General features: G+C 39.9%; 1 protein-coding gene across 1 annotated transcript in view; it reads right to left on the minus strand.

The window, feature by feature from the left end:
• AGBL1 (AGBL carboxypeptidase 1) overlaps positions 1–16,100 on the minus strand; it is a 765,585-nt gene that overhangs the window by 581,099 nt on the left and 168,386 nt on the right. The window contains exons 12-15 of the mRNA XM_043554727.1: positions 15,059–15,142; positions 14,739–14,825; positions 11,497–11,645; positions 9,941–10,028 (exon numbers count right to left, since the gene is read on the minus strand). Coding sequence (XP_043410662.1) covers positions 9,941–10,028; positions 11,497–11,645; positions 14,739–14,825; positions 15,059–15,142 — 408 coding nt within the window. The remainder of the gene's footprint in view (positions 1–9,940; positions 10,029–11,496; positions 11,646–14,738; positions 14,826–15,058; positions 15,143–16,100) is intronic.

Below are 16,100 nucleotides of genomic sequence, written 5' to 3' on the forward strand. Positions count from 1 at the left end.
ACAAGGGCTGAAGACAGAGGACGAGTGCACGATTGCTGAACGGAGAGAACAGACTGGGTGGCTGGGAGGAGGCATTTTCACTGCTCCAGCGCATGTGCATACGCATACGTACGCGCACCTGAGAGCGCGGCAACACTCCGCCCCAGTAGGCTAGCAGCGCCATCTAGTGGAGAGCGGAGCTGTTACACTGAGCCCCGCCCAACTGGGCGGACTTCGCTCTTGAAGAACACAAGTCTCACCGCCGGCTTAGTTTATGGACCATAAAGAGCTACATACACTGACTTCTAGGAGAAAAATGAAGAAATTTCAGTCCTACTTCAATCTGTTAGCAAGTTCATCTACTCAATTTTCTTTCTTTTTTTTTACTATTTTCTTTTTCTCTTTTACAATTCTTTTCTTGAATACAGAAAGAGAAAAAATTCATTTTTATTTTCAATTTTTTAAAATTATTTTTCTTTAATTTTTGTTACTATATTTTTTACTTTTGTGTAAACTTTTTCAAACTCTATTTTACTTCCATCAGTTTACTTTAGTCTACTTCAGTGTATTCAACTTTTCAAATTTTTAAATAATTTCTGTTTTTTCCTTGCTTTTTTTCTTTTTCATTTTTCTTGAATGAAGAGAAAAACTTCATTTTTACATTCAATTTCTATTAAAAATATTTTTATTAATTTTTATTACTATATTTTTTGCTTTTATGTAATTTTTTTCAAATTCTATTTTACTTGCATCATTTTATTTTAGTCTACTACAGTGTATTCACTTTTTTCAAATTTTCAAACGATTTCTTTTTTCTTTTTTCTTTTTTTTATCTTTTTTATCTTTTTCATTTTTTTTCTTAAATACAGAAAAATAAAAAATTCGTATTTATTTTTAATTTTTATTAAAAATATTTTTCTTTAATTTTTTCTACTATAGTCTTTACTTTTGTGTATATTTCTTCAAATTCTATTTTACCCTCATCATCTCATTTTAGTCTACTTCAGTGAATTCATTTTTTCAAATTCTCAAATGGTTTCCTTTTTTCTTTCTTTTTTTATCTTTTTCTTTTTCATTTCTTTTCTTTTTTCTTGAATACAAAAAAAGACAAACTCATATTTATTTTTAATTTTTACTACAAATATTTTTCTTTAATTTTTTTCTACTATATTCTTTACTTTTGTGTATATTTTTTCAAATTCTATTTTACCCCCATCATCTAATTTTAAGCTACTTCAGTGTATGCATTTTTTCAAATTCTCAACAATTTCCTTTTTTTTCTCCCCTCCCCCCCATTTTTTTTCTCTAATCTTTCAAACCACTTTCAACACCCAGACCAAAACACACCTAGGATCTAGCATCATCTGTTGAATTTGTGAGTGTGTGTAATTTTTAATTTTAATATTTTTTTAATTTTAATTTTTTAATTTCAATTTGTCTACCTTATTAATTCCTTTTCTCCCTTCAAAATGACAAAACGAAGGAATTCACCCCAAAAGAAAAAGCACAAATGAACGACAGCCAAGGATTTAACCAACACAGATACAAGCGAGATGTCTGAACCAGAATTTAGAATCACAATAATAAGAATACTAGCTGGAGTCAAAAACAGATTAGAATCCCTTTCTGCAGAGATAGAAGAAGTAAAAAATAGCCAGAATGGAATTAAAAATGCTATAACTGAGCTGCAATCACAGATGGATGCAGCGGCAGCAAGGTTGGATGAGGCAGAACAGAGAATCAGTGATGTAGAAGACAAACTTATAGAGAATAACGAAGCAGAAAAAAAGAGGGAGATTAAGGCAAAAGAGCACAATTTAAGAATTAGAGAAATAGGTGACACATTAAAAAGGAACAACAACAGAATCATAGGGGTCCCAGAAGAGGAAGAGAGAGAGATAGGGGTAGAAGGGTTATGTGAGCAAATCATAGTGGAAAACTTTCCTAACCTGGGGAAAGACACAGACATCAAAATCTGGGAAGCACAGAGGACCCCCATTAGACTCAAAAAAAAAAACCACAACCATCAACAAGGCACATCATAGTCAAATTCACAAAATATTCACGCAAGGAGAGAATCATGAAAGCAGCAAGGCAAAAAAGTCCCTAACCTACAAGGGAAGACAGATAAGGTTTGCAGCAGACCTACCACAGAAACGTGGAAGGCCAGAAAGGAGTGGCAGGATATATTAAATGCGCTGAATCAGAAAAATATGTAGCCAAGAATTCTTTATCCAGCAAGGCTGTCACTCAAAATAGAAGGAGAGATAAAAAGTTTCCCAGACAAACAAAACATACAGGAGTTTGTGACCACTTAACCAGCCCTGCAAGAAATTTTTAAGGGGGACTCTCTGAGGGGAGAAAAGATGAAAAAAAAAAAAAAGAAAAAGAAACCCAAACCAACAAATAAAGACCAAAAGCAACAAAGACTAGAAAGGACCAGAGAACACCTCCAGAAACTCCAACTCTACAAGCAACATAATGGCAATAAATTCCTATCTTTCAGTACTCACTCTGAACGTCAATGGACTCAATGCTCCAATTAAAAGACATAGGGTAATAGAATGGATAAGAAAACAAGATCCATCTATATGCTGTTTGCAAAAGACCCACTTTAGACCTAAACACACCTTCAGATTGAAAGTAAGGGTATAGAGAACCATCTATCATGCTAATGGTCAACAAAAGAAAGCCAGAGTAGCCATAGTTATATCAGACAATCTACACTTTAAAATAAAGACTGTAACAAGAGATACAGAAGGGCATTATATCATAATTAAGGGGTCTATCCACCAAGAAAACCTAACAATTGTAAACATTTATGCACCAAATGTGCAGGAACCCAAATATATAAATCAATCAATCACAAACATAAAGAAACTCCTTGATAATAATAGTAGGAGATTTCAACACCCCACTCACAGCAATGGACAGATCATCTAATCGAAAAATCAACAAGGAAACAATGGCTGTGAATGACACACTGGACCAGATAGAATTAACAGATATATTTAGAACATTTCATCCTAAAGCAGCAGAATATACATTCTTCTCCAGTGCACATGGAACGATCTCCAGAATAGACCACATACTGGGACACAAATCAGCCCTCAGCAAGTACAAAAAGACTGACATCATACCATGCATATTTTCAGTCCACAACACTATGAAACTCGAAATCAACCACAAGAAAAAATTTGGAAAGTTAACAAATACTTGGAGACTGAAGAACATCCTACTAAAGAATGAATAGGCTAACTAAGCAGTTAAAGAGGAAATTAAAACGTATGTGGAAGCCAATGAATATAACACCACAACCCAAAACCTCTGGGATGCAGCAAAGGTGGTCATAAAAGGAAAGTATATAGCAATCCAGGCCTTGCTAAAGAAGGAAAAAAGGTCTCAGATACACAACCTAACCTTATTCCTTAAAGAGCTGGAAAAAGAACAGCAAATAAAACCCCAAACCGGCAGAAGACAGGAAATAATAAAGATTAGACTGGAAATTAATGCTATCAAAACAAACAAACAAACAAAAAAGTAGAACAGATCAATGAAACCAGAGGCTGGTTCTTTGAAAGAATTAACAAAATTGATAAATCACTAGGCAGTTTGATCAAAAAGAAAAAGGAAAGGACCCAAATAAATAAAATCAAGAATGAAAGAGGAGAGATCACAACCAACACAGCAGAAATACAAACAATAATATGCCAATAAAATGGGAAATCTGGAAGAAATGGACAAATTCCTAGAAACAAATACACTACCAAAACTGAAACAGGAAGCAATAGAAAATTTGAACAGACCCATAACCAGTAAGTAAATCGAATTAGTAATCAAAACTCTCCCAAAAAACAAGAGTCCAGGCCCAAATAGCTTTCCAGGGGAATTCTACCAAACATTTAAGGAAGAGTTAACACCTATTCTCCTGAAGGTGTTCCAAAAAATAGAAATGGAAGGAAAACTTCCAAACTCTTTCTATGAAGGCAGCATTACCTTGATTCCAAAACCAGACAGAGACTCCACTAAAAAGGAGAACTCTAGACCAATTTCCCTGATGAACATGGATTCAAAAATCCTTAACAAGACATTAGCCAACCGGATCCAACTATACATTACAAAAATTATTCACCACGACCAGGTGGGATTTATACCTGGGATGCAGGGCTGGTTCAATATCCACAAAACAATGAACGTGATGCATCACATCAATAAAAGAAAGGACAAGAACCATATGATCTTCTCAATAGATGCAGAGAAAGCACTTGACAAAATACAGCATCCTTCCTTGATAAAAACCCTCAAGAAAGTAGGGATAGAAGGAGCATACCTCGAGATCATAAAAGCCATATATGAACGACCCAACGCTAATATCATCCTCAATGGGGAAAAACTGAGAGCTTTCCCCCTAAGGTCAGGAACAAGACAGGGATTCCACTCTCGTCACTGTTATTCAACATAGTATTGGAAGTCTTAGCCTCTGCAATCAGACAACACAAAGAAATAAAAGGCATCCAAATCAGCCAGGAGGAGGTCAAACTTTCACTCTTTGCAGATGACATGATACTTTATAGGGAAAACCCAAAGGATTCCACCAAAAAACTGCTAGAATTGATTCATGAATTCAGCAAAGTTGCAGGATATAAAATCAACGCACAGAAATCAGTTGCATTCCTATACACCAACAATGAAGCGACAGAAAGAGAAATTAAGGAATCAATCCCATTTACAGTTGCACAAAAAACCATAAAATACCTAGGAATAAATCTAACCAAAGAGGTGGAAAATCTATACACTGAAAACTATAGAAAAGTTATGAAAGAAATTGAAGAAGACACAAAAAAATGGAAAAATATTCCATGCTCCTGGATAGGAAGAACAAATATTGTTAAAATGTCAATACTACCCAAAGCAATCTACATATTCAATGCAATCCCTATCAAAATAACACCGGCATTCTTCACAGAGCTAGAACAAATAATCCTAAAATTTGTATGGAACCAGAAAAGGCCCCAAGTAGCCAAAGAGATCTTGAAAAAGAAAATCAAAGCTGGAGGCATCACAATCCCAGACTTCAAGCTATACTACAAAGCTGTAATCATCAAGACAGTATGGTACAGGCACAAGAACAGACACTGAGATCAATGGAACAGAATACAGAACCCAGAAATGGACCCACAAACATATGGCCAACTAATCTTTGACCAAGCAGGAAAGAATGTCTAATGGAATAAAGACAGTCTGTTCAACAAGTGGTGCTGGGAAAACTGGGCAGTGACATGCAGTAGAATGAACCTGGACCACTTTCTTACACCATACACAAAAATAAACTCAAAATGGATGAAAGACCTCAATGTAAGACAGGAAGCCATCAAAATCCTCGAGGAGAAAGCAGGCAAAAACCTCTCTGATCTTGCCCGCAGCAACTTCTTACTCAACATGTCTTCAGAGGCAAGGGAAACAAAAGCAAAAATGAACTACTGGGACCTCATCAAAATAAAAAGCTTCTGCACAGCAAAGGAAACAATCAGCAAAACTAAAAGGCAACCGACAGAATGGGAGAAGATATTTGCAAATGGCATATCAGATAAAGGATTAGTATCCAAAATCTATAAAGAACTTATCAAACTCAACACCCAAAAAACAATCCAGTGAAGAAATGGGCAAAAGACATGAATAGACACTTCTCCAAGGAAGACATCCAGATGGCAAACCGACACATGAAAAAATGCTCAACATCACTCATCACCAGGGAAATACAAATCAAAACCACAATGAGATATCACCTTACACCTGTCAGAATGGCTAACATTAACAACTCAGGCAACAGCAGATGTTGGCAAGGATGCGGAGAAAGAGGATCTCTTTTGCATTGTTGGTGGCAATGCTGGTGCAGCCACTCTGGAAAACAGTATAGAGGTTCCTCAAAAAACTAAAAATAGAACTACCCTACGACCCACAAATTGCACTACTAGGCATTTATCCATGGGATACAGGTGTGCTGTTTCAAAGGGTCACGCACCCCAGTGTTTATAGCAGCACTATCAACAATAGCCAAAGTATGGAAAGAGCCCAAATGTCTATTGATGGATGAATGGATAAAAAAAATGTAGTATACACACACACACACACACACACACACAATGGAGTATTACTCGGCAATCAAAAAGGATGAAATCTTGCCATTTGCAAGCATGTGGATGGAACTGGAGGGTATTATGCTAAGTGAAATTAGTCAGAGAAAGACAAAAATCATGACTTCACTCATATGAGGACTTAAAGAGACAAAACAGATGAAAATAAGGGAAGGGAACAAATATAAGAACAAAGGAAGGGAACAAAAATAATATAAAAACAGGGAGGGGGTCAAAACAGAAGAGATTCATAAACATGGAGAACAAACTGAGGGTTACTGGAAGGGTTGTGGGAGGGTGGATGGGCTAAATGGGTAAAGGGCACTAAGGAATCTACTCCTGAAATCATTGTTGCACTATATACTAACTAATTTGGATGTAAATTCTAAAAAATGACAGATAAAATTTTTTTTAAAAAGATACAACAACTAGAGGGGCATCTGGGTGGCTCAGTTAAGCACCTGACTCTTGGTTTCAGCTCAGGTCGTCATCTCACAGTTTGTGGGTTCTGAACCCCACACCGGGCTCTGCACTGACAGCTCAGAGCCTGCTTGGGACTCTTTCTTTCTTCCTCTCTCTCTGCCTCCCCCCACCACCCACTTGCACGTGCGCCTACGCTCTCTATCTCCAAAATAAATAAACTAAAAAACTTTTTAAAAAATAATAAAGATATAACAACTAGGTAAACCTTTGCAGTTATTATTTGTTCCATCTTTTTTTTTTCGTCATTTACGATTTTAACTCTTTGCATGTCTTCCAACATACATAATATATTAGTATAGTAATGCATGCATAAGTGATTAAAATAATTTAGAAACAGATTTATATTACAAGTACATGCATGACTATATCTTATCAAAACAAGCAGGTGGGGCGCCTGGGTGGCGCAGTCGGTTAAGCGTCCGACTTCAGTCAGGTCACGATCTCGCGGTCCGTGAGTTCGAGCCCCACGTCAGGCTCTGGGCTGATGGCTCAGAGCCTGGAGCCAGTTTCCGATTCTGTGTCTCCCTCTCTCTCTGCCCCTCCCCCGTTCATGCTCTGTCTCTCTCTGTCCCAAAAATAAATAAACGTTGAAAAAAAAAAATTAAAAAAAAAAAAAAAAAAACAATCAGGAGATCGCTTTCAAACTGATGACAACCAGACCCACAAGGCTGTTAGCCCATACTCTTCACTGATCACTGTTTTTGTCACTTTGTGAAGGAAATGAGTATCTCATTCCTTTCAAGTGTCTGTTTCTCCTCTACCCTTCCACATATGTACTCAGGTATAATAAGCACCCTAGGACCCCCTTTAGGACATCACACTAAATCTAGGAACTTAATAGCATAATAGAAACAGAACTTCTGGGGTGCCTGGATGGCTCAGGCAGTTAAGTAGCTGACTCTTGATCTCAGCTCAGGTCATGATCTCAGTTCATGAGTTAGAGTCCTGCTTCAAGCTTTGTGCTGACAGTGTAGAGCCTGCTTGGGTTTCTGTCTCTCCTTCTCTCTGCCCCTCCCCTGCTCACTCTCTCTGTCTTTCTGTCTCTCTCAAAATAAATAAATAAACGTAAAAAAAAAAAGAAATAGAACTTCTGAGTTTCTGATGACATTTTGGAAACATGGAGAAATAAGGAGGTAACGTTCTCTCAAAGTAATACACCAGAGAGAATAAAGGCAGGGGTGATGCAAACACATCATTGAGAGCAGATCAGCTCAAAGACATTGATGGGTAAAAAGGGAGAAACATGTTACATAATCCAAGGCATTCTACAATAGGGAGAGGTGTCCTGAGTTGTGGCTGAATAGAGACACACACATCTATCCTGTCATTAAATCCCATTATTGGAAATATGTTAACATAATGTGGTGAATAATTGTAAAACAAACTATGTTACAATGTAGCAATCTTATCCATTCATCTCTGTTGTATTCATGACTGCAATATGAAAAATGAATTACATTACACATTCATGGTTTTCATGGTACCCCTCTGTTGCTCTTTAATCACATAACAATTGTCTTGTTAATGAATCTAACTAACAGCTATTAACATTAATGTTGGCTTTCCTTTAGGCCAAGGCTGAGCTTTTGCATGTGTGGCTTCTTCCTCCCTCTCTCTCTGGCAGATGCTCAGTGCTCAGTCCCCACAAGCCTGCTCTTTATTCCCCGCCTCCCAGAGAAGCAGCCTCTGGGGAGAGTTCTTCTCCACTGGGAGAGAATACTGAATGTTGTGTTTGTCCAATCTCTTAACTAAGCTCCAGATCCAAGCAGGTGGCAAGCCAGATCTTTCATGTGTATTTAGCGTTACTATTTTCACAGGACACACCAAGGTTCAAATTTAGGTTTCCACTGTTTCTCCCTGCAGCTGTTGGCTTCTACCAACTGGAGATGAATTTTAGTCTAAACCTCTTTGGAACATATACAGATCCGGACAGTTGCTAGATATGTAGGCCAGGGAGTAATTGCCATATAGGTGAATGGAATACCAACAAAACTATAACATTTTGCTGTTATTCTAAAGAATATAATGAAAATATCACCCAGGTCCATATCCTAATACATCAAGGGTTGAAGATGGCCAACTCTTTTATTACAAATGTAAGTCACTTTTTTTATTACAAAAAAAAAAAGTCTGTATTTTGTAGACTAGACTTATCGCTATGGTGATTTTTGCCTTTGTGTCTGATGGAGCAACACAATTCCTGACCTTTCCTATCTATCAGTGCTCCTGTCCTCAGTCTCAAAAGCCAAAAGGCATGAGAGGATACACTCTCTTTCTTTTTGATTATTAATAACAATACTAAACTCCAGAATGTCTGATAATACTCTTATAAGATCAGAAAGAGCTACAACTTGCTTTATCTAAGAAAACAAGTGCTAGCCTATCAGTTTTTACAAGAAGCTAGCAGTGAGCTAATAATTAATTACCTATTTCCTGCCTGTCCTAACAATTCCTCTCCTTCTTCTTTCTTATGAATTTGTATTTTACTTTCCATCAAAAGAAAATGCACAAATGAGCAATTCATGGCTTGGGAATCCATTTCTTTCATCAACAGATATGGATAATTTAGATTTCGTTACAACCTTGCAGAATAAATTGATGAAACTGGCTACTGATCAAGGGTTGACGATGAATTCTGCAAATGCTCCCTCTTTTGTTTTTTCCAAAACATCATCTTGCTGTGGAGGAGTAGTCCCTTAGGTGTATCTGTCACAGACCCACTCCCATCTACTTCAGAAAACTGAAGCACTGGCTGAGTAAGAACAGGCCAGAACATCTCAGAGTTTTTGTTCGCCGGGATACGTGGAAAGAGGTCAAGGTACTGAAGCTTGATGTACTAACCACAGGTTGAGTATGTACAAGTTCTAATGTACAACAACAAGGTCTAAGAGTTTCAATTTGTCTAAGTGAGGACAGGTGAGTTTTCTGAAAATCAAAAGATTTCTTGGGGTGCCTGGGTGGCTCAGTCAGTTAAGTATCTGACTCTTGGTTTCAGCTCAGGTCATGATCTCACCCTTCATCAGTTCAAGCCCCACATTGAGCTTTGTGCTGACAGCGCAGAGCCTGCTTGGGATTCTCTGTCTCCCTTTCTCTCTGCTCCTTCCCTGCTCACACACTCTCTCTCTCAAAAAGAAATAAATAAACATTTAAAAAATGATTTCTTGGGTTCCACTGCCGGTGCCATTTAACATGCTTGCGCTTCTGAAGGGCATTTGCCATCGGAAGAGAGACAAGTGCAGCAGCCAAGCAGAGACGGCTGAGGTTTATAAGATCAACGTGAAGAGCAGGAAATTGAGGAAGAATGAAAGAGCAGAGGAAAGGAAGCTAGCAACACTGTGACTTACTTGTAATAGCAGATTTCATAGCCCATCCGTATCCAGGTGGGTCTGCCAAGAAGAGCCTCCTTCACAGAATACAGAGTTGGCTGCATTCCTGCATGGAACAAAGGCAGGATTAATCGCTGGGGAAAGAGGGAACGGAAAGAGGGTTGTGGTCCTCCGAATCATGGCCCTCCAAGATAGCCAGATCCTAACCCCTGGAACCCATGAATGGTACCTTGGATGGCAAAAGGGATTTCATAGATGTGATTAAATTAAAGATCTTGAGATGGGGAGATTATCCTGGTGGGCCCTAAATGCAATCATTTATGTCCTCATAAGAGGGAGGGAGAGGGAAGTTTGACTGCCCAGGAAAAGCCATGCGATTGAAGCAAGCAGAAAGAGACTGGGAGAGGCTATGCTATCGGCTTTAAAGGTGGAAGAAGGAGCCATAAGCCAAGGGATATGAGGAACTTAGCTCCAAAAGCTGGGGGGAGGGGTGCCTGGGTGGCTCAGTCAGTTGAGCGTCTGACTTCGGCTCAGGTTATGATCTCACGGTTTGTGGGTTCGAGCCCCGCGTCAGGCTCTGTGCCGACAGCTCAGAGCCTGGAGCCTGCTTCAGATTCTGTGTCTCCCTCTGCCTCTGCCCCTCCCCCACTTGTGCTCTATCTCTCTCTGTCTCTCAAAAATAAATAAATTAAAAAAAAAAAAGCTGGGGGGAAAAAAAAGAAAATCCCCAAGATGCTCCAGAGGGAGAATGGCCTTTCTGGCACCTTGACTGTAGCCCAGTGAAACTGACTTTGGACTTCCGGACTCTGGAATTGTAAGAGAGTAAATCCGTCTTGTTTTAAGCCACCAAGTTTGTGACAATTTGTTACAGCAACCATACAGAGCAAATGCAAGAGTTGAGGTTCATATTTTCTCTTTCTATTTAAAAGAGTCTATTTAGTCAGTACAAAATAGAGGCGGTAACCTGTGTGCAGACATAGAGGTATGGGAACATTTATTCCTTACTCAAAGCCACTCAATAAATTAGGATATGACCTAGCACTAACACGCATAATTTTCCATTCCTGGAAATGTTCAAAATAAATGTGGGCTGCTAGTCAATTTGTCCCTTAAATCTCTCCTCCAAAATGGCCACAGGTATTCAGTAGAATTTGAACTTTCCCCATGTTTTCTTGGAGTTTAAAATCAGCGTTGTCCAATTGGATTGCACTGTTTTCCTGTCTGGGGCAAATAGGTCAGTATATTTGCTACTGTAGGATTTAGGCGATAGAGAGAAGGAATAGAGAGTGCTCAAGGACCTCAAAAAGTTCAGGGTGGGGCAAGGCAGTCAGGAAGGGGTGGAATATTGTGTATGGTGTTAACATGCCACAGCAGAGTGGAACTTCCAGACTGCCTTCCATGGTGGTTGTTTGCCATAAGATGGCCACCACCTTGCCACGTCTGGGACCAAAACATTCAGCCCAACTTCAAACCCTTTGGGAACCCAAAAAGAGCTTCCAGTAATAATCCAAACAACCAGAGGGGCATCATTCCTGGTGTTAGCCAGAAGACCTCTGTTCCCCAAGAGCTCATACCGTAATTAAACTGGCTGTTGGGCTTCTCACAGTTGATGACGTTGAAGCGGTACGGAACAGCAGCTCTCATGCCGCTCACCTTGAAGTAGAACCACTGTTGATGTTGGCTGCTATTCACATCAGCGTTGACCAGCAAGTCATATTCCAGCCTGCAAAGTCAGAAGCAAGATTGGAGGGCTAAGAGTCTTTGAGGTAACTTCCAACACTGAAGAGCCTACAAACGTCAGATTCTAGATAACAGAGCTAAGACCCAGGATCTCAGCTGGCCAGTAAGTTACAACGATCATACTTACCTCACAATATCGGACACACTGGCTATAGAAATTTGGGGAGAGGAGAGCAGGCTCGTGGTATTAAGAGAATCAATTATGCAACTGTAGCATATCTTTTTATTAAACTGTAATGGATTTTCTCTCCAGTAGGAAAAAATGCAAGTGCATGATACCCCAGAGAAAATTCAATCACATCTGGTTGGATATGTCATTATTATTTGATGCTACACATTACTTTTGAGCCTCAGTCTCCTCATATGGAAAATGGAAATAGTGTCTAAATTCGCAGTGCTGTTCTTAAAGATCAAGCGGAGAGTTGATGTAAACCCCCAGCAAAGCAACAAACGTGAATTAGACTAGGAAGGCAGGAGTTGTGTGTTCATTTTGTCCCTTTTTAACTGATTTAACTTACATGCAGTGAAGAGCACAAGTTTTAAGTGTAAGAATCAGTGAGTTTAAACAAATTCATCTGGACACTCCTGCTTGAAACAATTACCCAGATCAAGATACAGGCCATTTCCAGTACCCCCAGGAGACTCTTGTGTGGCCCCTCTCAGTCACTATCTGCAAGGGGAATCATTTTTTTTTGTGCTTTAGCAACAAAATTAACAATGCAGCTTGGACTTCAGCATTCTTACCGGTATAGTTCATTTTCCAAAATAGTATCACTCCATCCCCTTGGCATGTTCTTTGAGTTTCTCTTCTAGAAGGGATGATGTTTTTGCCCTGATCTGTTCATACTCTGCTGCTCTGGAACCCTGACCCCTGGCATTTGCAGTGAGACTTGTGGAGGGGTGGGGCTTTGCAGAATGCATAAAAGTAGGGCTATCTGATACAGGTCCACTGCCCATGCTGTCCTTCTAAGCATCTCAATCGAACCAAACCATCCAGCCCACCATACAATGAATGAAGCATAATCCACTGAGTGACATTCATGAGGACAAATTTGGAAAGATGATGACCCTCAAATTGTCTGCTATGCCCACAATCCTTTCCAAAAACTGGTCATAAAAAGTCCTTGCCTAGAAGTAGGTTTGTTTTCTGTCATTTGACTCTGTTACCCTGACCAAAACTAATCAGTTTAGGATTCCACCACTCCAGCCAAAGGCAGATATATGGTATATGGAGAGAAAGATCAGCAACACAGGCACATCATGGACTGACCACTGTACCACTATGAGACCCCGGATTAGGTTTTCTCTCCTGGATCCCTTAAATATGACATATAAAGAAAAGGAGTAATAAAAGCTGGCACTATAGCAAGAAGTTAGAAGCTGAGCTGGTAATGAAAAGAGAAGGTGGAGAAGGAATCTCAACATAATTGCCTTTCTCTTCTTCAGCCAAAGTAGCTCAACTTATATTTGTCTTATATGTTGGGCTTCCTTAAAACAGTTCATGCACAAAACAAACAAAAAAGGATCACCGCTCGCCTGCCCCCCAAAAAACAGAAAAACTTCAAAAATGACTCCTCAGGTAGGGGTGCCTGGGTGACTCAGCTTGTTAAGTGTCTGACTTCAGCTCAGGTCATGATCTCATGGTTCATGGGTTTGAGCCCCCCATTGGGCTCTGCACTGACAGTGTGGAGCCTGCTTGGGATTCTCTCTCTCCCCCTCTCTCTCTGCCTCTTCCCTGCTCTCTTTCCCTTTCTAAAAATAAAATAAATTATATATATAAAATACATATATATATATATATATATACACATACCCTCAGATAGATACAAAACAGGCCAGACTATAGTAAGTTCTATGCTCTAGCTATGGTGAATACCCATCTCTGAAGATAAGCTAATGCTGACTGAGGGCTTACCATGTGCCAGGTACTATTCTAAGAGCTTGATGTGTTTTTAGTTAAGTCTCAAATACATCACTATAATGTGGGTGCTATTACTGTCCCCATTTTCTGAGTCAGGAAAGAAAGGCATGGAGTTGGTTAGGTAATTGCTCAAAGTCTCCTGGTTGGAAAGGGGTGAGGCTGCCCCTGGCAGTCTGATCCCAGAGTCTGTGACGACCACCCCCTTAACTGTTCTAACTGTTGTTTTCAGGAGTTTACACACAGAATATGGATTGTATATCCTGATTCTGGCAATGAAAAATATAGTTCACACTGGTGTAGAGGAAAGAATTATAACATAGCAGTCTCTTCTACACTGGAAATCTATGTTTTGTTTCCCCCCTGTTTTAGTTTGTGCAGCCCTAGGCTTTCCTTGCCTGTGAAATACTTTTCCTTTTTTTTTTTTTTAATGTTTATTTTTGCAAGAGAGCATGAGCAGAGGAGGAGCGAAGAGAAGAGGATATGGGATCTGATGCGGGCTCCGCGCTGACAGGAGCAAGCCCAATACAGGGCACAAACTCACAAACCATGAGATCCTACCTGAGCCGAAATCGGACACTCAACCCACTGAACCACCCAGGTGCCCCTGAAATACTTGTCTATTAACAAGAGCTCATTGAGAGTTTCTGGCAAAGAGGCATGGCACTAAATATGCCCTTGAACTAAGGGTAGTGAACCTATCCACGGGGAGCCCAATGTTCTTGCCACCTATGTACGCAGCTGTAGGAACAACAGACATGAAAAGGTACAGGACTAGGGGAGCCCATGTACACTTCCGAGTCAACAGAACCAGCCCTGGCATCAGCCTAAGTACAAACATCCCATTCAAAGGACTCCCACGCCCAAGTATGGAGCCATGATCTTGAACATAGGTGTATTGGCAATTTTCACCTCTAGTCTCCACCTTGCTATGACATTGGCTAGTGAGCCCCCTAGTGGTGTGCTGGTAAATGTTTAACAACAGACTCCCAGGAAAACTTTCACTTGTAGTGTTTGCCAGTCCTCAGGGTATAAACACTCCCACCATGGCTGATTTCACACTACCAGTGTGAGGCCGCTGTACTGAGAGTAGGGACGAGAGACACAACCCGCTCCCTTAAGCTGCCAGCAGCTACCTTTGTGGGTTTCCTTACTTACTCACGCACTTGGATGGCTTTGCGGAGATTTCCTGACTCAAACTTGGAGTAGAACCGCAAGCAATCGGAAGCAGTGTCTTGCAAAGGCCTGTAATGAAATAGGAAACATGTGAACACATGCGTTACTGCTATTCTTGGGCACAGCCTGACATTTCTTAGAGATAAGGTTTTTCTTACAGATCTTCAACATAAATTTTCATCATGTTTTTAGTAGAAGGGATGGATTACTAACATAAAACACTCTTATTCTCATGTCATCAAGAGGATATTCCACACTCCACCCCCACCCTCCACATTCCACTGACGCTCAAGACCACCTACCAAGGCTCATCTAAACTGAAGACGACTTTATTTATAATATCAGTTGGCTGGATGAGCCTCCGGACATCCTCAAATATCTTGATCCTGGAAAGGAAAATTGGAAACATTTTAAGTGTTGGTTGGCCCTCACTCCTTACCTCATTTATCCTACCGTCATCTGGGAAGGGTTTTGGGAGTCATCAGAGAATTATGAAAGAAAAATTTAATAATGCCCCAACATGGGGCTGAAAGAGTGGAAAAAGCATTGCCTGTCCTTCCTTTTCTTGTGTATCAAAAAAAAAAAAAAAAATGAAACTACATTGAGCAGTAGGAATGTAGGAAGCAGATTTTAGTTGGAGGATTCAGGACTTGAAGAATTTTTTCAAGGGCATTTGAACTAATGGGCTCTGAAGGTTTCTGATGGTATCAGAGGGTTCTTTGTAGTGAGACAACTTTGAGGGAGACTTTAGGATTGTTGACTGTTAGTACCCTCAAGGCCTGGGAGGATTCAGTAAGCCTTTGAATTCTTGAGTCATTTCTACTCCTTGGGTTTTGTCAGCTCTAGAAAACTAAGGTCAGTTTTATGAGAAACACCCATATTCGGGAGGTTTAAGTAAGAGGACAGAAGGAAGCCCAAAATAACTTTCAGATTCCCTCCTTGAATTTCCAATCCAGGTATTCTGGGTGGAGTGGGAAGGTGAGGGGAGATAGGCATGAGGCCTGGACTCAAGGGGAAGATGTTCTGTCAAAGGGGGAGGTGTTATTGGGCCAGCCTCGGTGGTGCGTCTCTCAGGAACTTGAGCTTGACAGATAACGTGCAGGGGGTAAAGTCAGAGACATCAGCAGGAACCCAAGTGCGAGCAGCTCTTGGGATCCACCATCAATTTGCTGATGAAATGGAAAACAAGTTAATGAAACTTTCTGGTATGAACACTCAGCTCCATTGACTTAGTGCATGCATAATCAATGTCGTTGGATTTTTTTCCCCGGGGAAAATAATTTTCCTTGGTTTATCAATTTTTGTTCTAATCTCACTCTGCTTATCCAAAGGCAAAGCTTCCTT

This window comes from Prionailurus bengalensis, chromosome B3, assembly GCF_016509475.1.
Source record: "Prionailurus bengalensis isolate Pbe53 chromosome B3, Fcat_Pben_1.1_paternal_pri, whole genome shotgun sequence".
Classification (NCBI taxonomy): Eukaryota; Metazoa; Chordata; class Mammalia; order Carnivora; family Felidae; genus Prionailurus; species Prionailurus bengalensis.